Consider the following 27,671-nt stretch of genomic DNA (forward strand, 5'->3'; position numbering starts at 1 on the left):
CTTTACGTATGTTGGTAAATAGACTTCGGTGAACAGCGTTTACAAAGGGGTTATATATAGAATTAAAAGATTATCTGTTTTTTCAAGTATCTTTATAACTCTGTGTTATTGTACTCACATTATAACCAATCCGGTCCTTTTCCCCCACTTACAATATTTTTACTGAACTATTGTAATATTTGCTGCCATTTCTGCTGTCTTACTCTTACAAAAGACATTTTTAATGTTAATGAGATTTTTTTAAACTGCATAAATAAAGGTTCTATAAAAGTCGCTGCCAAAAACTGATTGCGGCTTCTACCTTGTTACACGAATGTTGTTTGTGGCTCAATATGACTTTGTGTCATCCATGAGGGATGCATTTGACATATGTTTCACATATTATAGGCCATCAAGTTACTTATAGCAGTTTAAATACGAGCAATCAGTTTTTGGCAAATACCGGAAATCAGTTTTTGGCAGACAATCACTTTTTGGCACAACACCGGTGTTCCAGATCTACTGGTGTTTAGATCAACTGGCGTTGGTCGAACAGATGTGTGGCATTCTTGCGTTTCAGGAGCTGCTACCGACAAACCAGCAAAAAAACGCCAAATGTGTCACCTGTGACACTTGTGAGGTTGTCTCAAACACACTCCGTCAGTCTTGATGCTGTTGAACAACAAAATGTTTAAAAATGTGGCGAGTTTACCTGGTGATATCCTCATGCGCGACGCGATCGCGAAAACAGCAAACAAGTAACACCACGCCGATGTTGTTCACAGGACAGCAAGAGTAAACGATCGGGAGACTCTTGTCGTCGTCATCGTTCCCCTCGCACGGTTTATTTCTCCGAATTCAGCGTTTTTGCTTCACAACTACAGCGTGCAGTTTACTTTGTGCACTAACATGGACTCGAGTCAACCAGCGCCACCTCTGGCCAAGTGCCACAGCCTACAGCCAGATCAGCCTGTGACACACATCTGCACCACGTTTGAATTCGTGTCATGCACATTTGTACCTTTCAATTGTGTCTGTTTGTGCGTCATGCAAATAAACCTTTGGAAAGAATGAAATGATATCATATATTCCTTATTGGCCTACATTTGTACAAAATTCCAAATTATATACACAAAGTCATAGAAATCACCACTCCAATTGGTCATCATGATTTTAATATTCTCTTTTTCCATAACAATGAAATACGCCTTGGACAAATATGACACATCAATATTTCATTAGTGTTGTCACATCACATCCTGTAAGCATCGTCTGTCTGTGTCTTTTCCCTGAAAATGAATATTTCCAGCCAATATAGGCAATTCATCAACATGGCTGGAGTTATATACAGTCTGTATAAGTGTGGTTAATCTAATGAAGATTTGTAAGGAGACGGCAGTTACTGTGAATTCACAGCAGTTACACAGTGATTAGTAATAAACAGCCAGTGAGAGTGAGTGGATATGACTGTTCCCACCACTAACACATGACCATAGGCCACTACTAGATTAACTTGTGACACATCTGCACCTGCTGCTATGATCACATTGAGTAGAGGCTGAGTGGCTGCACTTACCCCTGGTACATCCAAATCTGCCCACAAACATGTTGAAAGATGCAATGCCAGCAATGTGGATTGTCAACACTAAAAACAATCAGTAAGCAAAGACAACAGGGATCAATTTTTTCTGTTTATTTAGCACCCACAACATTTGTAGTCGCCTTCTGCACAGGGGAAGTCCACACACACCGTGTGGTACCACTTTCCACAGAAGGTGCAATCTGCAAGATTGAATGAGATTGTCAGAGTCATTGTCTGGCTGTTTATTACTAATCACTGTGTAACTGCTGTACATTCACAGTAACTGCCATCTCCTTACAAATGTTTATTAGATTGACCACACTTATGCAGACTGTATATCACAACCAACTCTAACATGTTTGTTTGCAGAGGGAAGACACAGACAGACTATGCTAACGACATGTGATGTTACAACACTGGTGAAATATTAGTGTGTTCACGACATTTTTCGTATGGGCAAAAGTATTGATATCAGGATGGTGATTCTTATGTGTATGTCATTTGGAATTTTGTACAAATGTAGGCTGATAATAAATACATGATATCATTTCATTCTTTCCAAAGGTTTATTTGCATGACGCACAAACAGACACAATTGAAAGGTACAAATGTGCATGACACGAATTCAAACGTGGTGCAGATGTGTGTCACAGGCTGATCTGGCTGTAGGCTGTGGCACTTGGCCAGAGGTGGCGCTGGTTGACTCGAGTCCATGTTAGTGCACAAAGTAAACAGCACGCTGTAGTTGTGAAGCAAAAACGCTGAATTCGGAGGAATAAACCGTGCGAGGGGAACGATGACGACGACAAGAGTCTCCCGATCGTTTACTCTTTGTGTCCCGTGAACAACAACGGCGTGGTGTTACTTGTTTGCTGTTTTCGCGATCGCGTCGCGCATGAGGATATCACCAGGTAAACTCGCCACATTTTTAAACATTTTGTTGTTCAACAGCATCAAGACTGACGGAGTGTGTTTGAGACAACCTCACAAGTGTCACAGGTGACACATTTGGCGTTTTTTTGCTGGTTTGTCGGTAGGAGCTACTGAAACGCAAGACTGCCACACATCTGTTCGACCAACGCCAGTTGATCTAAACGCCAGTAGATCTGGAACACCGGCACAATCCAGGACAAGTTCCTCTGGGGGCTCTCCCCGATCGTGCGACCGCGGGGGCTGACGGTACAGTCTGACGTCTGAAGGCCTCCGCGGCGATAACTGTTTGAAACAGTACGTGTCATCTTAATGAGCCAGGTAAGGGCGTTCTTGTGAATTCGTGTATTTATGTTACACTTACTTTATAGCTTAGACGGACCCGTCAACTCAAGGTTGTCTTGTGACAAACTAGCCTAGCTTTTAGCTCTTAGCTTGCTAGCAGTATGCTAAAAGTCTTTCCAGAAGCGAACTGAATGAGTGTTAGCTACTGCTAGCTCATATGTAGCCGTAAAAAACCCAGCTAAGAGTTCGAGCGATTTTAGCCGAATTGCTGGTGCTTTAAAAGGCATATATTAAAGATTTCTGAAGGTGAGTCCAGATGATATTTTCACAACAATCCAGTAAACACTAGTTCATGTATTACTCCCAGCAGTTGTTAGCATTTGCTTCAGTTAGTGGTTATAGACGGCTGTTATCTTGTTTCTTTAGTGGCGTGTAACAGCGTTTCTGTTTGTAGTGACTAAACCTATGAACAAGTTATCAAACAAAATCATTACCATCAGCGTACAAGTTACTCTCGCGTTAAAAATGTATATCGAGGAATGAATGGTCACATTATGACAACCGTTAGCTCTGCAACTTAAAGTGTATGTACTGTTGAAAACAGACTAGCAGACTGTAGAAAAAAATGCATCCAGTTTTCCTCTTTAAACCGTCAGTTTTGTCTGTTTCCCCCAAGGTGTATGCACGGAGCGATGGGAGACAGTGCAGGGCTGCAGTTTGTCAGCTCCTATGCTTTTGAAGCCATGCAGAAGGTGGATGTAGTGCGCCTGGCTGCGTTAAGTGATCCGGAGCTGAGGCTGCTGCTGCCCTGCTTGGTGAGGATGGCGTTATGTGCCCCCGCTGATCAGAGCGAGTCCTGGGCACAGGACAAGAAGCTTATCCTCCGCCTGCTCTCTGGGGTTGAAGCCGTCAACTCCATTGTAGCACTTTTGTCTGTTGACTTTCATGCCTTGGAGCAGGACGCACGGAAGGAGCAGCAGCTTAGGTATGACTTATTTTCACATGGTAACACTATATACTGGCACAGTAGTGGGTTACAGAGTGGGAAAAGCTGCTTATCGGGTCATACATATACAGCTATATTTGTTACTGTGTTTTAAAAAACAAAAAAGCCTACTTGGAGTTCATTTTAGCAGTATACATAATGTACCGTCTCCTCTGCTAGGCACAAGGCAGGTGGCTCTAATGCAGAAAGCATCCTGGTGTCACAGCTGCAGCACGGCCTAACTCTGGAGTTTGAACACAGTGATCCCCTCAGGAGACTCCGTCTGACCCTCAGTGAGCTCCTGGCTATCATGAACAAGGTACAGTCAAAGCTCCCCTTATAATTCGGTAGATCTCTGGACACTGACGATGATAACTGAGCATCCACGTTGTAGAAATGTGGAACAAACATGTCACGTATACCTGGGACAGCTGTGTATATGTAAAGAAATGGAAGTATGAATCATTAATGAGTGTCACCTGTGGACTACAGAAACAAGATTGTGCTGTTTTCTTTAACTTTTCATTAAATTTGAAGTTTCTATCAGAATTACGACTAAATCTCTGCCAGCTGCTCTCGCTTGGAATGAAATTAACTGCGTGCTGCTGTTGTCCTTTAGTAGATCCATCTTCATCTAATAGGGTGAGTTGGGTGATGCGTCCCTGTGGCCTGTTTCACATTCCCGTGTTGTTTCTCAGGTGGCAGACTCAAATGGAGAGTTTTTCTTAAAGTCTTCTGAACTCTTTGAAAGTCCTGTGTACTTGGAAGAGGTTGCGGATGTCCTCTGCATTTTACAAGCAGGTAAAAAAGATTATACATTATAATAGCATTGCATTTAATGCAGCAACATTCAAAAACTAGAAAATGCATTTTCTGAAGAAACTGCAGTGTGAATGCTGATAGTTGAATGTTTTGAGCTGAAATGAAACAATTGCTGAATGTTAAGTTAAAAATGTTGAATGAGCTGAATTAGGGATGGGTATCGTTTAGGTTTTATCCGATACCAGTTACAAACCGGTACTTTTGAAACTGTGCCGGTGCTCAACCGGTGCTTAAAGAATGGAGAACACAAACTTTGTCCAAAAACCTCTCATGTTCAGCTGTTTTTTTTTTTTTTTGTAAAAAGATAACAATGTTAGCCTTTTCTGCAGCTATGGGGCATATTTGGTATCACTCTTGGCTGGAAGCAGTGCTTAAACAATGGAAAAAACACAAACTTTGTCCAAAAACCTCTCATGTTCAGCTGGTTTTTTGTAAAAAGATAACAATGTTAGCCTTTTCTGCAGCTATGGGGCATATATGGTATCACTCTTGGCTGGAAGCAGTGCTTAAACAATGGAAAAAACACAAACTTTGTCCAAAACCTCTCATGTTTAACTGTTTTCCACTTTTTCTTTGGTCATTTTAGCCTTTTTGGCCAGGGTGAAGGGAGTATCTGCCATCAAACAAGAAGACAGCAGCATGTAGCTATGATGATGTTTGCTAGTTCACCTTACCTGCATTAATGTAATAACGTGGTTAGCCTACTCAACGTAAATTACACACGAACAACATTAAGCTACTCACGCAGAGAAGAACGGCTGCTGCTGCATCATCATCCTCATCATTTCTGCTACACTGGCAGGGCTAGGGGCCAGGACTCTCCTCTTCGGGTTTTTGGGGGATGTTGCTAACTCCGGGTCCGATAACAGGCACCACACCCGCAGTAGATGTGCTCGGTGTGAGGTCTCGCAGCAAGCTCTCAAATACGGCGCATTTCTCGGCTTTAACAAAACGCTATACGTCGCCAGGTGTTTCATCGGATTTGAGGTGTTACCTCCTTTGACAGTATCACAGTATCAGCTTAAAGCACTTGTTGCTGCTGAGTTTGCATCTTTTGCTGTGAAGTACAGCCAGACTTTTGACCGCTTCGCCTTGGACATTTTTAATCTGTAGCTCTGCTCTAAAAGAACGTACGTACCTGGACCCGCCTACTACGCTCACAAAGGTAAAATGATTGGCTAGAATCCAAAGTGTATGACACGTGCCATGATGGCACTGGATACTGGTACCCATCCCTACAGCTGAAACATATTGAATAATTCACCTGAAAGATAAAGTGGAGAACTGTTGAAAGCTGAAGTTCACACAGAAGAAGTTTCAAAGTTTGAAAGTAGATGATGTTAAAATGTACATTAGAAAAAGCTGAATTAATTTTTTTTAGAAAAACAAAACATCTGAATGAATATTGAAGGTTCATATTCTTTTAATCACTGAATGACTGAAATGTGGGAGATTCAGCTACAGACAGGTAAAGGGTGTCAGTTCTAATAACCCCTACCAGCTGGGGCTGGTAGGTGTGGAGCTTGCTACAGGGGTGCTACTCTACCCTGCGGAGAATGAATATGATTATCTGAAATTCATCATACAGACTCAGGGTCAGCCACCAGATCGTGTTCTAGACTCTGGCATTTACACTGATGACTATTTCATTGAAGACGACTACAAGCAACAGCGCTGGACAGATAAGACTGACCAACAATTTCAGTACGAGACAGGATATCCATCCCTGGAGACTCGATACATAAAACTTAAACGTCTTGATGACCTCGAACAAATAACGAAGGTTAGACGAGGACCAGAAGATGGCCAAAGCTTATTTGTCAGCTTAATTAAAGAGATGTTGGCCTTGGATGCACACCAGCGCATAACACCCTTGGAGGTTCTCCGGCATCCCTTTTTCAACCCTGGCCTCTCTAACAGGTTCCCATGTATTGACACTGAGAGACCACACAGAATCTCCAGAAGGGAGAAACAAAAGTGTGGATCATTGGGTCAAGCTACATCAGATGAGGCGAGAGTGACGCAAAAGAGAGGAGAAAATTTCGGACTTAATGCCAACGTCCAGTGGTTTGGCAAAGGAGGGATGCGCTGGAGCGGAGTCCTTCCTCGTTTTTATGAGGAGCTATCCACACAGAGACCACCTGACATATTGGTAATCCATGCTTGGGGCAATGATTTGGGACTCATGTCTGCTTATTAACTTCTGTCATTGAGAAGGAATTGATGCAACTGCACACAGAGTTCCCTCAATGACAATTGTATATTCATCCATCAACGAGCGTCAGTTGGGAGATATGGAAATCCAGGCAAAATCAATAAGGACAGGCAGATCGTGAACGCCAGCATTAGAAAGGCTGCTGGAGTGATTATTGAGCATCCATGCTTGAGGTTTTTCAACAACTCCATTTTTTTTACCCGACGGAGTTCATTTAAACAAGAAATGCACTGAAAAGCATCCGCTCGGCGTCTTCAGTCACCTCACAGAAAACTTTCCTTCAGTCCAGAAAACCATATGTTGTTTATTTTAGGCAACGTGAGCCACACTCTCATTTTTCTTTTCTTTTGCCTCTCACCCCCCAACCAGTCATGACAGATGGCTGCCCCTCCCTGAGCCTGGTTCTGTCAGAGGTCTCTTCCTGTTTAAAGGAAGTTTTTCCTTTCCACCGTTGCCTGGTGCTTGCTCTCATAGGGGATCATTTGATTGTTGAGCTTGAATTGAATTGGATTGAACAACATTTTAAACATTCAGGTGAGAGGTTCACATTGTAGGGAGCACTACAAAATCTACAAATAAAAAAATTGTCATGAGCGGCAAATGAAAATAAAGAAAACAATTTTTGAAAAACATCTCTTGCTGCTCTGTTGGCATGGCAAAGTGTTGAAAACATGCCGAAGCTCAAACACTAATTGTTTACTGCACTTTGTCATGCAGCTGATTTCTGCTTGAAGAGCAGTCTGCAGCCAGCCACTCCCATCTCCTCACAGCCTTGTCTTTTTCTTGTAAAAGGCAGTGACTTGCTTTTTGATAAATACAAAATAACTGAAAAATCGAAATAATCCAAATAATAAATAATCCACTGCTCCTGAGAGTTCAGAAATAACGCAGCATATTTAAAATAACAAATATTTCTGTAAACATGTCTGAAAACAATCCGTTTCTTTGACCCTGCCGTCTGAAGTGTGTTTGGATTTTCTCCGTCTTAGAGCTGCCTTCGCTCCTGCCGATCGTGGATGTGGCCGAGGCTTTGCTTCATGTCCGCAATGGTGACTGGTTTCTGTGTCTGCTGGTTGCCAATGTTCCTGACAGCTTCAATGAAGGTAATTCATCTGTTGCACAACGCTGCACATTCTGTCAGCAGATAATGGAAAATAGAGTGGCTGATTAATTGACAGGAATAGTTGGATATAGTCAGTGTGGAGGAAACAGGACTTTATCTGAGATTACCTCCAAGGTTTCTCGCTTTATTAGAATTACACACTGATATCTACAACTATATGTGTTGTTCTTAATGCTGTTCACGGCAGTGGACCGAGAGTGCAGGCATTTGTCTTTGACTGATGATGAACATTATTATTATGTCATCCTGACTCCCCGAGAGCCCTTTGAGAGGCTCTCTGGAATAAAACACTCACTGTCTCCTTATCGCACAGAGTGTCAGATCCATGTCAGGCGCAGATTTGTGCTGCGTAGCGGTGATCATCACAGATTCCTTTTGGCTTTGCTGCTGCAGTTACTCTTTCATTGACATGAAAGTGCAATGGATTCATCCTTGGATGAAGTGTTTGTAAGGTTTGCCATGTTAAACACCAGCTGGCAGCCAGACTTCACCCTGCCGCCTCATCAATGGTGTATGAATGATCCAGGAGCAGCACAGATGGAAACTAATTCAATTTCAAAGCGTTGCCATAATGCCAGCTACCAAATTTACTTTTAAACAATATACAGTGGGAAAGTGAAGGACAAATATGCCAGAGAATTGATGTAATCATGGCTGTTGTGTATTGAAGGACATAACTGGGATCTGGAAGTATTCAGATTATACAGTGTTGAAAGTCTGCATACGTTTCTCCTCATTTGCTGTAAGGATATAGTAAGCAGAAGGTCCACAGTGTTTAAGCGTGCCTCTCTGTTGTTGCAGTGTGCAGAGGTCTGATTAAGAATGGAGAGCGTCAGGATGAGGAGAGCGTAGGTGGGCGGCGCAGGACTGAAGCGCTCCGGCAGCTATGTCAGATGAATCCCTCACAGGCTCTCAATATCCGGGCTATGGTGGTAGGTATACCGTTAGTATAATGGCGGGACTGAACTCACGCCAAACTCCCACTTTATTTACAGCATCCCAAAAGTCATTTATTTCAGATGAGAGATGAGTTCTCCCATCTAGTAGCTGCTCTTTTTCTACTCTGGATGCACATTTTCTGCAACATTCATTCTGCTGCCCTGTTTTATCCCATTAATTATGCATGTATTAAATCAAATTAATACTCGCACCAGCACATTTGGAGCATCTGCTCCTTTTTTATGAAGTGCTCTCCTGATTAAATGTTTGGATAGCACGACGGTTGTGTTTGCAGAAACATAGCCGCATTAAATATTGATTGTGATCTCAATATAATTATTTGCCGTTAAAACATATCTTCCATAATTTTGCAGTTTCTCTTGGTAACAAATTTAACGCGGCACCCCAGCAAAGCTCATCTGTTTCTCTGCCTCGCTAAACGTAGCCTGCTGGTAATGTAACAGTCATGCACAGATTTCAAGAATGAAAATCAGTTTGACAGACAAATGTTGTGCTTACACCACTTTGTTAAATGATGAATAATTTGTAAGCTGTAGACGTTTGTTTGCTTTTAGCTCCTAAACGTCACTCTTTAGTTATTATAGACTTGACTAACGACTGGCTCTGCTGTGCGGGGAACTATTTTCTCTGCTTAAATCAACTCACCTGATAGAGGGCAGTAAAAGTGATAGGATTTTGCTCTTTAGTCATTTATGTTGTGGTACTCTTAGTGACGCTGTCCCCGAGGGGGAGAAATGAGTCTTATTTCTATCGCTCATAGAGGTTAGAATGTCGGCTATTGAACGAGGCAGAAGAAATTCATTGCCTTGCTGAATGATTCATTAGCAGAACTCGTACTTGGCTGGACTTTGTGGTCTCAAACAACAAGGTCTGGGAATTGATGGGATCCAGTGCTGAAAACAATGTCTGGTGGAGGGCAGTAGAGCTCGCAACCAGCAAGGTCAAGCAACACGTGATGTTAGAAAATAATGTCGAGAAACATTAATAGTAGGATGACGAGGAACAGTGAATTTAAACAACAATGATATTTCGTTTGCACAGAAAAAGAAGACGACACTAATACAGCAATGCAGGCTTGTATTAGAACGACACCCATATTGCTAGTTCCCCTTTTTTAATTTCCTTTATTTTCAAACCTTGTTTTGGCTCATAATCACTCACTTAGCAAGACAGCTTCTTTGCTCATGTTTCCCCTCAGTAAGAAAAGGAGCTATACAGGGGTCTCGAACTCCAGTCCTCGAGGGCCGCTGTCCTGCAACTTCTCCATGTGTCTCTGCTGCAGCACACCTGAATACAACTAATAGGTCATTAGCAAGACTATAGAACTTGACTGCATGCTGAGGTGGCGACCCCTAACCCTGCTCAAGTAAATGTGTTTGGAACAATGTAATTCCAACAATGCTTTTATTGCACCGTGTTCATTCAGTCATGAGCTGCTGTAACATGAATCAAATGGCTGAATTGCCACCTCAGCATGCAGTCAAGTTCTATAGAGTCTTGCTAATGACCTGCTAGTTGTATTCAGGTGAGTTGCAGCAGGGACACATGGAAAAGTTGCAGGACAGCGGCCCTCGAGGTCTGGAGTTCGAGACCCCTGAGCTATACCTTGGAGACGCGTGTCTTTGCAAAGACCGGGAGCACATCAGCCCATAGTGATAATCAAACAAACATAGACGTAGTCATTATGAAAGAACATGATTAATATTTGATAGAACAGGTGACGCTCTGTAATTGACTGTGGGTGCTCTGTGTGTTCCAGGTGGAGGAGTGTCACCTGCCTGGTTTGGGTGTGGCTCTCACTCTGGATTATAAACCAGATGCAGCAGATGAGGCAGTCAGTCCTCTTGTGTCTTATGTCAGCGGACTGCTGCTTGGCACCAATAGCAAAGTCCGTACGTGGTTCAGTATGTTCATTCGCAATGGACAACAGGTAAGGCCCCGGTTGACTCTCGTATTTCCTGACAACACATAAACAGTCACTCCTTTAGGTGCAAGAGGTGGACCACCCACAATGTCCTCAACATGCTGGATTGTTCCTGTGATGTTTTTAAAGAACAGACAGTAATACAAACACTCGCTGAAATTCAAAATGAGATCCTGGTGGGAGTATCTTTCTTGTATTACTCGGTGTTCAGCGCTCGAGTTGGATTGCCCCAAATTTAAGCTAACATTCAAAATATCACAGCAGATATAAAGGAGATCACGAGTCTGGCTATCTGCTGGCATTTCTTGCAGTTTATGGAGCGCAGACACGCTTTAGTCAGCTTTTCACTGTAAATGTCATCATTTGTTTAAATTTCCCTTTCATAAAATGTTGGGGGGTTTTTAGGCGATAAAGCTCTGAGGAGGAACGGAGCTTCTGCTCACCATTGGAGAAATGTCCTAAAGTGTTCCTCAAGTTGCTGCTCATGCAACGAGTCAGTTAATGATCATAATTATCAGATTTGTAAATGAACTTGGGCAAACTGTTACCAAGGCCCAGCGGTGGAAGCATGAAAGTTAAATGGTGTCCTCTCCTCACTCGATCCTGCCAGCGTAAGAGGGAAAGCAGCTCAGTGCTGTGGCAAATGCGCAGACAGCTGCTGCTCGAGCTCGTTGCCATCCTGCCGCGTTCACGCAGCACCCATGTGCCCAATAATGGCGGCATGGAGGAGGAAGGAGGCTCGGGGTACTCTGGCCTCAGAGAGGAGCACGTGGTGAAGGCCAGCGCCCTGCTCCGGCTGTACTGCGCCCTCATGGGTATTGCAGGTCTCAGGTGAGTCAAAGATCATGATAGCTTTTGTTACATTTGATTTTATAATCAATATTTTATGTACTAGTTGTAACAATGTAACAATGTATTTTAATGGCTGTGTTTCCTTCCAGACCTACAGATGAGGAAGCAGAGCAACTACTGCAGCTGATGACCAGCCGGCCTCCTGCCACTCCTGCTGGCGTTCGGTTCGTCTCCTTGTCTTTCTGCAAACTGCTGGCCTTTCCTACTCTAGTCAGGTACATAACGTTTATTGACTCTTACTTTTAGACGTCTTTGTTTTATTCTGCCAACACAAACAGGCCAGGGATCACAAGCTCTTTTTAGCTGCCGGTGGTCTTGAATTTTGATTTGCCCGCTGCTTACCAAAAAGCCCTGTCGGTGTTTTTTGGCATTAATAGTATTCTTTTCATATGTCGACTGAGCATTATCCTCTGTGTGCCTGTGCAGCACTCCAGAGCAAGAACAACTGATGGTCATGTGGCTCAGCTGGATGATCAAAGAGGAGGAATACTTTGAAAGGTAACAATAAAAAGGCTTCATGGAGAACGCAAAAGATTAGAGAGTAAAATCCATCACAGGAAGCTGTCACATGTCTGAGTTTATTGTGACACACACGTTATTGTACTGATTTTATATGTCGTAAGCTTTAAATGTTCATCACATCAGCTGTAATAGGATGATGTCTTTACAGAATTAGTCTATAATGCAACATAAACCCATGTGTGAAAGCATTTGTGGCACTTAGATCCTGATCCTGTCTCCTATACTGTGAAACATTATACACAGCTGCTGTTGGTGGTGACCTCCTTTCATATGAAGAATCAGCAGATTTGTTTTTAAAAAAATGTAATTTAATTTTTTAAAATTAATTTCAGGAAGTAGAGCCAGTACCATTCACCGAGTTTGGTGTCGGTATAAGACAAAGGTGCTGAGGTCAGCTTCCTCGCCAGTTTTGATTGGTTGTAACTGGTGCTGACATTGACTGGTATATATCTGACATGCATAGATAGCTGTATGGTGTCTTTTCTACTCCTGCCATCCATCTCAGGTATTATTTTTAAACAACCACAGCATACTTGTCCTAGAAATATGAATTGCTAACCAGCTACGGCTAAAACCAAAGCTGCTGTAGGCTTATCACAGATTTCTGTTTGGGCCCGTTCAGTGTCTTTTTCATAAGATCCAGGATAGTAGACATGGACATCAGAGGGGACTTTAAAGTCAAGAACCTCTTTTTGAATATTGGACATTATTAGTCAGTTACATTAGTTATGTGCATCTCCAAGTTTGGCCCGTTGTTGTTGCTCCAGTGCTGATGATGCAAGTGACAAGGATCAGTGGATTCACGCTAATCGGTGTGCCGGATTTGAACATTTCTTTACATTAGGCTCTGATAGATTTCAGTGTCAGATGAAGAGGGATGAATAAGGAAGGGCAGATAATCTAAGGATGCCTACACACACTCGGTTTCCTTGCCCCTTGACCAAGTGACCGAGGAAACAAAAAACGTTCCCACAATGAACAAGAAGTTGAAAGTATTAAATCGTCTTTATGTGTTGAACTCGTTCCTTGGAGATTTGTTTTTCCTGTATGAAGTCTCTGACCTGTTTCAGCACCTTCAGCATTGAATATGAATCCGTGTTTTTGTGACTCAAGTCCATAAACCATAAATCTGACAGGTTTGTCTGACTAACCTAAAGGCTGTGAGAGGAAGGTTCGGGTGTGTGTGGGTTGATGTAACGGTCATAATCACTTTTATTTAAATTCTGTCCTGCAACATGAAGGCTTAACGACAAACCTAAATGTCTTCTCTCACTTGCCTCTCCTGCATATGTGTTTGTCTTCCTCCTTACAGCGCCGCAGGCGTATCTGCTTCTTTTGGAGAGATGCTATTACTGGTTGCCATGTATTTCCATAGCAACCAGCTCAGCTCCATTATTGAGTTGGTGTGCTCTACTTTGGGGATGAAGGTAAGGTGGTAGGTGGGAGGGAGGCAGTGATCAATACATCAGTCTGGCTGACCAGCCACTGGCCCCTCTCGTCTGCTGCAGCAGTGGTGCATATAAAGACTATATCACTAATGAAACATTTGCAGCATACACGTATCTAGCTAGCTGCTCTACACCCTGCAGCCAGTTTTCAGTGTTATTACTTATTAAGTGCACTATTGTTTCTTGTCTGTGTGCTAAGTAGTTTCCCCGTCTCACTGTATTTCCCACTAAGATGTGTAATGTAATTGGATTTAGAGCCTGTTTGTTTCCACCCCTAGGGCAATCCTCTCAATTCAGTGTTGTGCTTGCCATGTAGAATTTTTCTTATGAAATATGAAAAGAGGGAATTACAAAATAGCAGCGCTGCTGCCTACAGGCTGTTTTCACTCACAGCGAGCCTGCCACTCTGGATGTTTTTCATAGTTTTTGTGTAATTCCTGCAGATTGCCATCAAGCCCAGCTCACTGAGCAAGATGAAGACCATCTTCACACAGGAGATCTTCACTGAACAGGTGTGTATGTATATTACAAGTCCATCATTGTGTATTGTTACTGGGCAACCACCGTTTTTGTCAGTGATTTGATTTAGATCTCTGACTCAACACCTCCATCCTTTCAGGTTTCACTGTTTACTATCAGACCAATTGGGGGGGGGATTTGCTGCTGAAACCTTTTTCATAGGAAGCACAGAAAGTTTTGACTTTGATATCTTTAGGTTATTACTGCTTGACGTTGGCAAACTGTCACGGTGCATGACAGAGTTTTCACACCAGTATAGACTATTAGCATCACACACATCTGTCTGTGTCATGGGGTAAGCTTCTTAAACAGTGTTATAAGAGAGATCGGACACCTCATGAGTCTTGAACCAGTAAATCCCATAATGGCAACGATGGTTGGATAGTTTTAACCCTATTTTGTAGCAAACCTTTTAAACTGTTTTTTCAGATTCAATTTGATATTAAAGTTAGGAGCTACTTTTGGCTGCTCCCTTATTTCCCAAGGATCGGCATATTTGATTTGGCACACATTTGATGCCCTTTGCCCTTTCTGATGCTGCCCGCCCATTTATCTGGCATTGGGACTAGGAGTGCACTTGGCTGGGGTTTATCTCCTAACAGAATTAAATTTACCATCATTCACATATATGGTGAATGTGTTACCACTGCACCACGGAGCAACTATATTATTTCGATAATGATTCAAAACGTAAACACTTGGCCAAAGATGATGGTTGGGCCCATGCTGCTGGTATAGAAGTAAATTTTCCTGTCCAGGAGCTACAAAAGAAATGTGGCACAAATGTTTATAGTCTTTACATTTCTGAACTGTTAACAACAGTTGTGTGACTTTGGCTGTGCAGGTGGTTACAGCTCATGCAGTTAGGGTTGCAGTGACCAACAACCTAAGTGCCAACATCACAGGATTTCTTCCCATTCACTGCATCTACCAGCTGCTTCGGAGCCGAGCCTTCACCAAGCACAAAGTGTCTATTAAGGTAATGCACACGTTATGGCTGATTGTGACTATTGCGTAACTTTGTACTACTGCACAGCTGTTTGAAACTGTGTTGTTGCCCTTGTGTGCACCTTCTAGGACTGGATCTATCGCCAACTCTGTGAGACGACAACACCCATCCACACCCAACTTATTCCCCTAATTGATGCTTATATCAACTCCATCCTTACTCCAGCTTCCAAGGCAAACCCAGAGGCCACCAACCAGCCAATCACAGAGCAGGAAATCCTCATTGTCTTCCTGAGCTCTGCAGGAGTAAGTCGCTTCCGAAGCTAAATCCGCACCCTTACAAAACACCAGTGCAGTGCATTTGATGGGTTATTGTTAATTTAGTTTGAAACATAATTACACTTTCATAATCCATAATTTTGCTCACATATCCATGTCCACGTTTGCTGGTGATCTCTTTAGCAAGCGGATGGTAGTCGAGCAGGACGGCAGCGCTACTCTATCACCACCCAACTGCTTATCCTGTACTACATCCTGTCTTATGAGGAGAACCTGTTGGCTAGCACCAAACAGCTGGGTATGTATGAGGCTGTTTCCCAACAAAAACACTGCGATGTGTTTGGCTTCCCTTTGTGCTCTTGGCTCACCTCCCTCCTGCTTCTCATTTTCTCTTTCTGGGCCTGTCTGAATTGCATCCTTTGTCATTTTCCTCACTGAAGAATGCATTGTGTGGATGATGAAGGGAATTTGTCAGCAAGTGAGAAGAAAAAGGAACCTTTTGTCCTCTGTTAAGTTGTAGGAGATGCTCTGGATGTGCAGTCATTCATCCTTTTCTCTCTTGGCACTGAATGTTGGCTGCTTCATAGAGAATAAATGGTTGGCTGACAAAGAGCCAAGTACAATGGCTGCGGGAGCAAAGCTAACTAGGACAGCTGTAGGTTAGATTGAGCATTAGCAGTTAGCCTAGTCAGTGTTTATTCTCTCCCGTGACGAGCTCTCCTCTTGCCCTTCATTAGGCCAGATTTATGTGAGAGTTTATGCCCATCTCTTTAATTGCTGTGTTTACCCAAGTGCTCTCTCAGCCTTCAAGGAAGGAGTAATGAAGCCCATCAGCAGTGGTAATGAACCCACGTCAATGAAAAATCACCTCAGCTTCTCGAACGCATCGGCACAGCGGCTCTGGTGTCCTCACACAATCAAATGAAACATTTATCCTCCATCTCGTCCTTATTTTGCTTCACATTTTCACTCTGTTTAGTATTTAATTCAGTATAGTTTCTGTGATCCACTCACTTGTCCTGTTTTCCTCTTTTTCTGTTTTTTTTAAGCCCTGATGCAGAAGAAGCCAAAATCCTACTCTGCAGCCCTGATGGACCAGATCCCCATTAAGTACTTAGTTACCCAGGCCCAAGGGCTGCAGCAGGAACTCGGGGGTGAGAGTCACTTTTGGCTTTTTCTTACTAAACACATGGAGAAAAACCCCCAAAAGGTAAAAATTATTTGATTATTGTAGACTGAACGCAGTTTCTTCACTGATCCCAGGTCTGCATTCGGCCCTACTGAGACTGCTTGCAACCAACTACCCACATTTATGCCTTGTGGAGGACTGGGTGTGTGCGGAGGAGGTGACCGGTACCCTGCCCCTGTTGAGGAAGATGATGCTTCCCAGCAACACCTGTAGATACACCCAGAGACAGCTTCACCAGGGTGAGCACAGGAAATTTAAGATGTAGCTGCTGAATTTAAGTTAAAAATATTAAGAGAGAAACATTTTAAAGTAATAAAAACCCAGACAGATGATTGATGGCTTTACTAGCACCACTGACGCTAATCTAGACGCCACAGTTGGGCGAGTGAAATGCCAGATTATCTGTTTTAGGTTGGAATAAAATCATTTATCAATCTGTAATCTTTGTGGTTAATCTTTTATGCTGTGTTGATCCTACAACTGCTGAAGGATCAACAGTTTCAATAGATGTAGGTGATGTGTAGCTACATCCAGATGCTGTGTGCCGCTGCACGACAGACGCAGAGAGCTGGCGTCTCGTTTATTTGGCTCTGTCATGTGGTGTTCTTGTGTTTCTCTGATCTTCATTGTAGTAGTTTAAAAGAAAGTTGTTTGAACTGAGTGATGGTTACATACTTGTGTTGCGGAGCCTGTCTCTTAACCTGAACAGCTTACTCCATTTGTATGGCGTTATTTTTGTGCCACTATTCTGAGCGCACGTAAAAAAAGTTTGCATGTGCAAGTGTTGTATTTTGAGGAGAAATTTATTTTGAGCAAAGAAAAGCTGAACTTGAGTGAACAAAATTCATTGCTGCGTGCAAAAACTGTATTTCAGTGTTTGCTATTATCCACACACACAACAGCAGCCCCTCTCGCTCAGTTTTTGCATTTGCGCTCGCTCGCAATGTGTTGCTCGCGCGCTCAACTCTTTCTCCACACCGTTATATTTGTGCCACAAAACCAGCCAATCACAGACTTGGATGCAAAAAAATCTGATTGGCTGTTTTGGTCTCCAATCAGCTCGAAATGACAAAATGCAATATCCCAGAATCCATTTCGTCCAAACTCAAACGAGGCAGTGGCGGAGGAACACAGAGTGGCAGAGTTCGGAGATGCCTGTTACCCACCAGCTGACCGCATAGCTGGACTGGCCATTGGGCATCCCGGACATTTGCCTGGTGGGCCGATGGTGATTTTTTATGTTTGTTTGTTTTTGGGCTGGACCAATTACAACACATCCGTATTGAAGGGAAAAGGAACGCGATTAGTCCCGGACTTCAGCTAGAATCAAAAAGACAAAGCTGGAGTTATTCTGTCTTTACGTTGCACAGCTGCCTCTTCTCTCATCCTCCCTCTCCTGTTGCTACTTCAATCATGAAACTGATCAATGATCAGCTGATTGTCTCTCTTGTTTGTTTATCTCCCACTTTGCGCCAGAAACAGGAAACCAGCGGATGTTACGCTAAACAACAGCAGCACGTTTAAGCTTGATCAGCTGTTGTTAGAATTTATTTAATATTAATTTCTAGTATCAGCTGATGTTTGCTGGAGCCACAGCTGTAAAGCTGCTGGTCATGATATCGGTTTGGAAACATGAAGGTGATACAAATCATACATGTATACCAACAAGACAGTACATCACTGTCACAACAGCGTTTGTTTTAGTTCAAAGGATTTTTTTTTTCTTCGTTTTTCCTGTAACACCTGGTGGTGTAGTCGGTGATTTTCTGTCAGTTCAGCCTTTTATATTATGTTTAACCCGAGTGACCACCCGGTCAGCTGGTGGGTAACAGGCATCTCCGAAGACGTCAGAGCACTTATGCAAATATGTGATGTCCTGATGAATCGAGCAGGTATTTGAAGTTTACACAGAAACATTCTCGCATGAAAATATCTTTAAAGTTTATTTTGTGACCCAGAAAGAGTAATATTTCAAACTCCGCCCCTCTGTGGTCCTCCGCCACTGCCTCGTTTGAGTTTTGGATGAAATGGATTCTGGGATATTGCATTTCGTCATTTCGAGCTGATTGGAGACCAAAACAGCCAATCAGATTTCTTTGCATCCAAGTCTGTGATTGGCTGGTTTTGTGGCACAAATATAATGGTGTGGAGAAAGAGTTGAGCGCGCACGGGCAGAAATGTTGAGAGCACGAGCAACACATTGCGAGCGAGCGCAAATGCAAAAACTGAGTGAGAGGGGCTGCTGGGGTGTGTGTGTGTGTGTGTGTGTGTGTGTGTGTGTGTGGATAATAGCAAACACTGAAATACAGTTTTTGCAGGAATGAATTTTCTTCGCTCAAAACAAATTTCAAACACTTGCACCTGCAAACTTTTTTTACGCGCGCTCAGAATAGTGGCACAAAAATACCGCCATACATTTGTAGGATTTAATCTGTGATTTACATTTTTCCTCTCTGACTCTTGAAATGCATCCATGCTGCTAAAGGAATCTGTTGATTAACCTCAACGGACAATCACAAAATAATTCTCAAGTGTATTTATGATACTGTGCTGTGCACTTGTTGTACACTGATGGAGATGCAGCCAAAGCTTCTCTATGAATCAGAGATTAAAGCTTATGTTTTCCTCCCAGCCTTCCAGAAGTTGCCATCAGGTAGTCCCAGGCTGATGCGTATCCTGGAACATTTAACACTGCTTTCACCTGGAGACCTGATCCCTTACGCGGAGGCCCTCACAGCCAGCATGGCTCTGCTGCTGGAGCCTGCTGTGCCTCGTCGTATACTACAGACCGTCAACAAGCTCTGGATGGGTCTGAACACCGTGATGCCCCGCAGGTACGTGCTCCGGACATGCAATCAGGAATTTGTGCCTTAAGGCATTAATGGAATCACTTGAGTAACTAAAATTGGTCTAAAGAATTTTCTTGTCCTCACTAATTAGAATTTGACATCACTGAAGTCAATGAACTCCCCTGCTGCTGGTTAAATAATAATTATACATGTTTCCAGTAAAAGGCTTACAGGGGTGTTTGACTTGTTGCTTCCTCCTCTAGGCCTCACTCTGCTGCTCAAAGGAGCACAGCTACCAAAAGGAGCCTGTTACAAGACGAGCTCAGGCAGGAAGACTGAGGGGGAGATGTAAGGGGTTGTCGGGGGAGCATGCTAGCGGGCCGTCGTTATTACCGTGTTGTTTGGAAAATACGGCGCACTTAAAATCAATCCTTTGATTTCTCTGAAAGTCGACAGAGCCCCTTATAATCCCGTGTGCCTTATGTATGAACTCTGGTCGTGTTTACTGACCTCGAAACGATTTTATGTGCACGGCGCTCGAAAATCTGTCAAATGTTTTAGTACGACTTTGCTGAGCTACGAAGCCGCACCGCTTGATGGATTGTGGGAGCGTTACGGCTATCGTAGGCGGAGCCTCGCGGAGTGATACGTACTGTGCTTCAACATAATGTTTCCGTATTGTGTGTGTGTAACCTCTTTTTAAGTGTTGTGGATATTATACATGGTTGTGCTCAGGATACGTCGGCCAGTTTCCACTGGAAATGCCTTTTGGTTAAACTGTCAGTGAGGAGTTTGCATTTGCACTGTTACATTTTTCTATAACTTTAATGCACATAAAAAACAGCTGCTTGTTTAAGTGAAAATACATTGATGGGTTTTTTTTTTGCACTAATAAAGTTGAGGAGTTGTAAAGTATTTTGTCTCGTGTCAATTATATCGTCAGTTATATCGTTATCGCAAATTTTCAAATGTATATCGTGATAAATATTTTTGGTCACATCACCCTGCTCTAGTCTGAATATTAATCTTGGGCGTAATACTGTCAGTTTTACTTTGAGCAGTTTTAATGTTGTCCCTTAACAAGGCAGTGTTTCTTAGTCTTAGTTAGGTCAGAGTTCTTTAAAAGCCGGGTACAGTCGGTGCTTCAGTTAACAAAACTGTGTGGTGGGAATGAAATTGTGTGTCTGTGTCACAGGCTGTGGGTGATGACGGTAAACGCCCTCCAACCTTCAGCGAAGCTGCTCAGGCAGCAGAGGTACACCCAGAATGACCTGATGGTCGATCCTCTCATCGTGCTGCGCTGTGATCAGAGAGTATACAGGTGACTACAAAAAGCCACGCATGGACTCAGACATACAGTCTCAGATGTGTTGCAGTAGGTGGGCTTTCATGTGGTCCACATTTTCACTGAACGTAACTAAAGAATTTCTTCTTATACAAAAGATGAACCCTTTATGACCAGGCAGCGCGGGCACGCTCCGTTTTCCGTAACTATTTTTAAAGCCCGGTAGCACTGGAACCACGTGAGCTAGCGCAATCATTTTTTTTTTGCATATGAAACCGGAGGAGTTGTACTTACATCTTATGCCATCAGCTCGTCCTCAGTCACGGTTTCCTTCCACATACAGCTTTGCAACACCTGCATAAAAAGCACTTGCAGCAACAACAACATAATATTCCAGAAACAGGCTCGTCCGATCCGATCAGCTGTTCATAACACTTCCTACGTTTGAATAGACGTCAGCGTGAACTGTTGCATACCCGCCATGACCTGCCCGGAACTGGAAGTGACGTCATTTTCACAGAAAATTTATTTTTTGTCCTGTAGGGCATTTACAAAGATATGCAGGTATTTTTAAAATAGATTTTGAGTTTATGCCTTTCTGTATCGTGTCTGGGAGGCTTAAACTCAAACTGCTGGAAATAATCTGTTTTGATGCTTTTTTTTTTTTGCAAATTTGCATCATAATATTTATTTTCATTTTTCCTGCAGTATATAAAAATTAGTGTATCTCAAAAATAAAACTATGAAGACACTCAAAATAATTTTCCTGTGGTTGGAAACTATTTTGTGCAACTGTTTTGTATTTACAGTTTTGAGGGGTGAACCTCTGAAATTACTCTAACTGGAAATATATGGAAAAAAACAAAAACGATTTTCAATTTTTTTTTGTCATTTATTGCACTTTTTTATGTAGTTACTAAGGACTTAATGCATACATGTTATTAAAATTGAGGCTATAATGGTTGTATTGATGTATAGAAACTGCATGTAAGAATATAAAGATGAGCTCTGGCAGACGTGTTATGATGCGTCTTAATTGTCAGGTAACAATATTTGTTTTTGGCCAGGTGTCCTCCTTTGATGGACATTGTCCTTCACATGCTGAATGGCTACCTGCTGGCCTCGAAAGCCTACCTACAATGTCACCTGAAGGAGACGGCCGACTTTGATCGACAGAGCCAGACTGTGTCGAGCCTCGGTGTGCCGGGACAAGCAGATACGCCGGAGGTCACCAGGGAGGAGCTAAAGAACGCTCTTTTATCTGCGCAGGTCATTTGAGTTTTATAAGAGTGCTATGCATGTGACAGCATATTCATTCCTAACCCTGTTTCCTGTATCACGTTGTTTCTTCATCCCCCCCAAAATATTACACTGCAAAATTTTCAAATCTTATTTTTATGTGAAATTTCTATCTTACTGGTGTTTCAGTAAAACAAAAAATGCAAAAAGACACTAAAGTGTAACGGCGGGCCTTTTATGCAAAGTCATTATAAATCCTTGTTTTTGTCCAACTGCAGGACAGCGCAGCAGTGCAGATTCTTCTGGAGGTGTGCCTGCCAACCTCTGAAGAGCAGCAGCTGGGGGCCACCACAGACAGCCTGTTGAGGAGCATTCGGGGCCCCGTGCCAGGGAAATTGAAACAGGGAAGCCTGGGGCCTGCAGCCAAGGGGGGCGGGGAGGCTGCGGAGCCAGAGGGAGGTTTGCTCAGTGATTTGAGGGAGGTGCAGTGTCTCATCTGTTGTCTGCTGCATCAAATGTTCATCGCCGACCCCAACATTGCCAAGTTGGTCCACTTTCAGGTAATATAATGCTGGCAGGTTTATTGTGCCATTTTGTGCATCCTTCCACATTTTCCTATTGAAAGCATTACAGTCATTGATAATTGATTACACCGTAGAGCAGAAAATACCTTCAATGCGTTTTTCAAGAAGATCTGAATCATATTGACCCCATTAGTCATCAGATTGTGCCGTGGCGTAAGTAATAAGTGAGTGCAGCTCCCAGAAGCAGCAGACAGCCATATGGTGGACTTCATCAAACCGCTTCCTGTCACAGTAATCCATCCACGCTGCTGAGCAGGAGCTGCTGAGCAGGAGCTGCTGAGCAGGAGCTGCTGAGCAGGAGCTGCTGCAGTGTGCATCGGCGCACACGCATGTTTACGCTGGCACTCATTTACATAGACGACTGTTTGAATAAATGAACTGCTTATTTGCGATTTCTTGCTTATGTTGCTAGATTAATTCCAAGTTTCCCGTTTCCTCTTGTCTCCCTGTCTGCCAGGGTTACCCTCAAGCTCTGCTGCCTCTAACTGTGGCAGGCATTCCCTCCATCCATATCTGTCTGGACTTCATCCCAGAGCTGCTGGCCCAGCCCCAGCTGGAAAAGCAGGTGAGGCCTCCCAACCTCCCCTCCCCTCTCTTTCCTGGCTTTCACTCCTAGACTTGCCCTGGGTTTGTGCCAGAGCCTCTCTTACACTGTTGTGCTTTTATTTATTTATTTTCTCCAACCAGCTCTGCTCGCTGCTCTGCTGAGTGTTTGCATATTTGCTACATAAATAAATGTATTAAATGTCTCACTGTTGTTATCGTGTGTCCCTGCAGATCTTTGCAATCCAGTTGCTATCATATCTGTGCACCCAGTACGCCCTACCCAAGTCCCTGAGTGTGGCCAGGTTGGCCATCAGTGTCATGGGTACACTTCTTACAGGTCGGTAAACACTCTTTACGTCTCACACGCTCATGCATGTGGTGATATACTTCCTCTTTTAGTGTGCGTCTTTTCTCTGTCAAACATTCAGTCTGCTGCCTGCACTGTGCAGTTCATCTTACATGAATCAGCTGTTGGCACACAGATGTTTTTATCCCTGTGTTTAGCTGCCATCCTCTGGTGTTTAGCTGTTAGTGCAACATTATTTCTCTACACTGTATTAACTGTTTATCAGCCTTGTGTTTTGTGTTAATTGTGTATTCGTGTGTGTGTTTTGCTTCCTAGTGCTGACTCGTGCCAAGCGGTTCCTCTTCTTCATGCCCACCCTGCCATGCCTGGTGGCTTTCTGCCAGGCGTTCCCTCCACTCTACGATGACGTGGCAGCTCTCTTAGTACAAGTGGGCCAGGTTTGTTCTTCGGACGTGGCCACCAAAGCCCGGGACATCGATCCTTTTATCGCGCGTAAGCATGATTACTCGTTTTCTTGGCAGAATAATGTTGACACAAAAATATTTTGACCCGAATGATTTTTGTTCATCTTTTTAAAAATCCACAATCCAGATGTTGTAATTAAAGCCATCTGATCATTTCTGTCCTAAATGTCTAAGAATTATGAGAAAGAGCCTTCATCATTTATTAGCTTTGATGTGTTTGAGTGAAGCCTGATGTTGCCTTACACATAAAGACCAAGTGCCAGCCTGCTCCTCAGACTGAGGGTTTGAAGCTCGGTGTTGGTATCACTGCTGTTGGATCTGTACTCACTGTGGATGCACAGCTCATGTATTTCACTGGATCTAGTAAATGTGTAGTAGGAGTATACCTACCATAGACATTTAAAGGTGTTGTCCATGTATGCTACTGCAGACAGGCTTGATCTACTTTGTTTATTCAGCATTTCTGGACGCTTCGATTGGACATAGAATAATTTGTGTAGATGAGTTTAGATCTACCAGTGCTAAAGAAAAACACTTGTTTTTTCACTCAGGCTTGCAGTATCTTAAGGAGAAACCACTGGAGGCTGTGGTCTCAGGAGGACACCCCTGCAAGCTGACTCTACCCCAGAAGACAGCAGAGGAGCTGGGTGGGGCTGACCCTGATGTCCAGCTCTGTTACTGCATAGAGGCCACCTTCATGGACATTATCAGCTGCACCCTTCACGGACTATAGAGCAAACACACACAGAGACTCTGGATGGTTCAAAGGGACTTGATTAAACCAACAACTCCAAACACTCGGTGTTCATGTGCTCTGTGATGATTTGTAGAAATCAAAATGTTTGGGGTTTTTCTTCGACCTCTGTAAGCATATTTTTTTAACTTTAAGTGCTACGACCTTTTTTTCTCAGGCACTGAAAAAAATGTTGCCTTCAGATGTGAGAGTTTTGTAATGTATTTGTTTGTAATAAAACAAAGGAAATATCCGTCTGAGGTTTATTCTGCAGTGGGAAGTTTGGATAGATGTGGCATCTCCTCTCAGCAGAAATCTGGACTCCTGGTTTTCTGCCCCTTGCATATAATTAAGATTTTATTTCTTGTTTTTACTGGAAATAGTTAACTTTTTTTTATGCAATCAAAAAAAGACCTTTAAATCCAGTTACAGTTAAGTCTTAGGAGTTGTTTACGTTTTTGACCTTTTAACATTTTAACACAAGTTCACAAACATCAAAGAAGAAAAAGGATGATTGGAGCAAACGAGTTGGTTCTGTTGGATATTTTTACAATAATCTTGATAAATACCTGAAATATACAGAAGAACCAATTCTTGTCAGTTACAATGTTTCCAGTAACTAAAGTCATTAAAATGGTTTGTTTGGTTTATAATGAAATCTTTGTACCTCTGAGCACAAACATGGTTGGTTCCTTCTAAAACAAGCAGCTGGTTTCAAAGACAGATAAATAGCACTGAGGCATATTCAAACATTCACACGCTTCAGATAATAACTTTGGGTTATGATTCTTAGATGACCTGCTGCTAGTGCACGTGTATAAAAATACTGTCCAACTTAAAAAAAACTTGTTCAGGCTTAAGCAAAAACAGCAGTGTTTATTTTCTAATTCTTGAATTCAGGCTGGGCTCGACCCCCCAACCAGCCCACGCCTATTTCTTAAAATGCTGTTGTGTGCACTGTAATGTGTAGCTGCTATCTCACATGTACCTCGGGATGCATCATCATCTGTAGGCCTCGTGGGCTGACATCAGCCTATCAGGGAATAAGATGGCATTTAGTGATGTCAGTGACTGATCTGTATCTGTCGCGTCACGCCGCTGTTGCAGTAGGTAAATGTCCAAAGATGTCGAGATAAATAGCTGGGAGGCTTTCAAACTATTTTTAAATGTGGAATTATTTTATTTTCCTGGCACAAAGGTGTTGATTTGAACTTATATTCTATTGGAGATTATGTATCGGAATTTCAGGAGCAGGACCTCCAAACACGCTCCAGAGGGTCCCCCAGTTCTGCAAGCTGTCGTTCTCGTTTACGTGCCCCTCCCTCCCGCCGTCCCTCCTTGTTCTCATTTCTTTAACTTCACTTCTATTTAGTACACGGGGATCTGCCAGGCCTGGGAGCCATCGCCAGTCTCCTTCGAGGCCTTCCCCAAACCGCAGCTCACTTCATGTCCAAGCATCACCTTTACCTACTAAAACACTGTCAAACCTAAAATGAGGACGTGGGCCCAGCGAGTGAATTCTATTCTACTTGCTTACTATTAGTTACTTCACATTTAGTGTAGGTTGTTGCTGCTGTGCTGTCCTGACAGGTGTATCCTGATAATTCACCAGAGGGCACTCTTGCCACACTAAAACCAACACGTCCACTCCATCAACAGCCATTAATTACAGAAACCTTGTTGATTCAGTGGTAAAGAGTCAGAGAGTAGTTTTCAAAGTTGATACACAAATATAAAACTGTTACTGTCAGAAGGTAAGAATGCAGCCGCCCTGTGATTTACAGTAATATGCAAAACGCTGCTGGAGGATTTTACATATTATGTGCCAGTACATAATGGCGCCACCGCTGTTTAAACGACCAGAATTACTGCACATAAAATACATACCGAGGGATTTTAGACCTAATTGCACCGGCAGTCACGTGTAAATGTAATATATGAAAACAAACTGGTAGATGATATGCATCATGTTTTGTAGCCTTTTAAGGGAGAGATGAGTGGCAGCCACAGTTTCTCTGTTTGTGAATCCATGAAGTGCTCTGCAGCAGTTTGTTGTGCCGCTGCAGTTTCCTGGTGCTGTGAGAGATGCCTGAAGCAAGTGAGGGTGAAATCACAGAGCAGTTTTGTTTTCACTGCTGTGCTTGTAACATCGAGCGCCCAAAAATACAACATCTTGCAAACTGCAAGGAGAAGGGTGCGGCGAGGGGAGAAGTAAGAGAGATGTAGTTGCTCAGTTCAGTTTGACAGAAGCTGAAGAAAATAAAGAGAATCTTCAGGTAACATTTATTATGTTTCGTGCTGATTTGGAAATACCAAACGATGGCATCTATGTTGTAATTAGAGTCTGTCAGCAGACCCAGAACAAAACTGCTCCAGTTCAGACACGAAGACGTTGTGTTCTGCAGGGATGTAGATGCCGTCGACATAATCAGACCTTCACGTCTTTTAAAGAATGTTATTTAATGAGGGAAGCACCAAAACCACACTTTAGTGCTGATACTGATACAATACTCACAAGTGATTTGTCTGTCACGGCATCTTTCAAACAGCACAAATTCAGTCACACGTGTTTAGATCGCACGTATAAGAGCCGCAGAGTTCACGCCGCGTCCCTCACGTACAAAGTTAACATTTACAGTAACGATGCGGCGGCTGCTGATTATCTGCTGTCTCTCATTCATGAGACACAACCAAATCTTCAGAGATCAAATGGTCATTTTTAAATAATCAGTTTTACATTCAGTACATCAGCATTCGACAGCAAACAGGCAGCAGCTGCTCGGTGAGCATGAAGACTAACCGTAGTTTCACAACAATGCTTTCATGTCTTTAGAAATCTCCGAGATCACTGAAGGCAAAGTGGCTTTCTTAATGTACTCGTCCGAGTATAATGTTGCCCACATTTTCACTTCAGGTTGCTTTTGTTCACATTTGTTTCCTGTTTGCGTTTGTTTACTGGCAGTAATAAAAGGCGACCCCTTAAGAGGCAGCACATCTCCCACTCCAGCTCGTTACAAGAGTCGCTGAGGGTAGCAGAGCATTCTTCCCTTGTTTGTCTCAGTGGCTCTTAGACAGAAAGGCACTTCAGGTAAAATGCAGTAAAACGCCCACGTACTGCTATAACTATGCCTGAGACATCCATGTGATGCACACTGCTTGGCT

The 27,671-nt window shown here is 43.0% G+C and overlaps 1 protein-coding gene across 2 annotated transcripts; it reads left to right on the top strand.

The window, feature by feature from the left end:
* The first annotated feature begins 2,254 nt into the window (after positions 1 to 2,254).
* Positions 2,255 to 24,749, top strand: ints2 (integrator complex subunit 2). Of its 2 annotated transcripts, XM_080866751.1 has the most exons (26): positions 2,255 to 2,472; positions 2,599 to 2,812; positions 3,453 to 3,761; positions 3,942 to 4,080; positions 4,460 to 4,562; positions 7,788 to 7,901; positions 8,723 to 8,853; positions 10,641 to 10,811; positions 11,416 to 11,636; positions 11,747 to 11,872; positions 12,084 to 12,155; positions 13,492 to 13,606; positions 14,071 to 14,139; positions 14,991 to 15,125; positions 15,224 to 15,400; positions 15,557 to 15,671; positions 16,423 to 16,527; positions 16,637 to 16,801; positions 19,195 to 19,396; positions 20,547 to 20,672; positions 21,704 to 21,905; positions 22,154 to 22,435; positions 22,917 to 23,024; positions 23,237 to 23,342; positions 23,628 to 23,804; positions 24,328 to 24,749. In XM_080866751.1, exons 3-26 carry the CDS (start codon positions 3,457 to 3,459, stop codon positions 24,507 to 24,509), a joined length of 3,648 nt encoding a protein of 1,215 aa, XP_080722877.1. In that variant the 5' UTR covers positions 2,255 to 2,472; positions 2,599 to 2,812; positions 3,453 to 3,456; the 3' UTR covers positions 24,510 to 24,749. The 2 variants fall into 2 exon arrangements, with proteins under 2 accessions (XP_080722877.1, XP_080722878.1); XM_080866752.1 differs by having other exon boundaries at positions 2,255 to 2,812.
* Positions 24,750 to 27,671: the final 2,922 nt, after the last annotated feature.

The sequence above is a fragment of the Rhamphochromis sp. 'chilingali' genome, assembly GCF_963969265.1.
Source record: "Rhamphochromis sp. 'chilingali' genome assembly, chromosome: 19".
NCBI classification, from domain to species: domain Eukaryota; kingdom Metazoa; phylum Chordata; class Actinopteri; order Cichliformes; family Cichlidae; genus Rhamphochromis; species Rhamphochromis sp. 'chilingali'.

Bases quoted from the DNA above. Each gene is read 5' to 3' on its own strand.
- ints2 (XM_080866752.1), top strand. From the start codon at position 3,457: ATGCACGGAGCGATGGGAGACAGTGCAGGGCTGCAGTTTGTCAGCTCC. The intron at 3,762-3,941 runs GTATGACTTATT...CTCCTCTGCTAG, and splicing joins CGGAAGGAGCAGCAGCTTAG to GCACAAGGCAGGTGGCTCTA. The intron at 22,436-22,916 runs GTAATATAATGC...CCTGTCTGCCAG, and splicing joins CCAAGTTGGTCCACTTTCAG to GGTTACCCTCAAGCTCTGCT.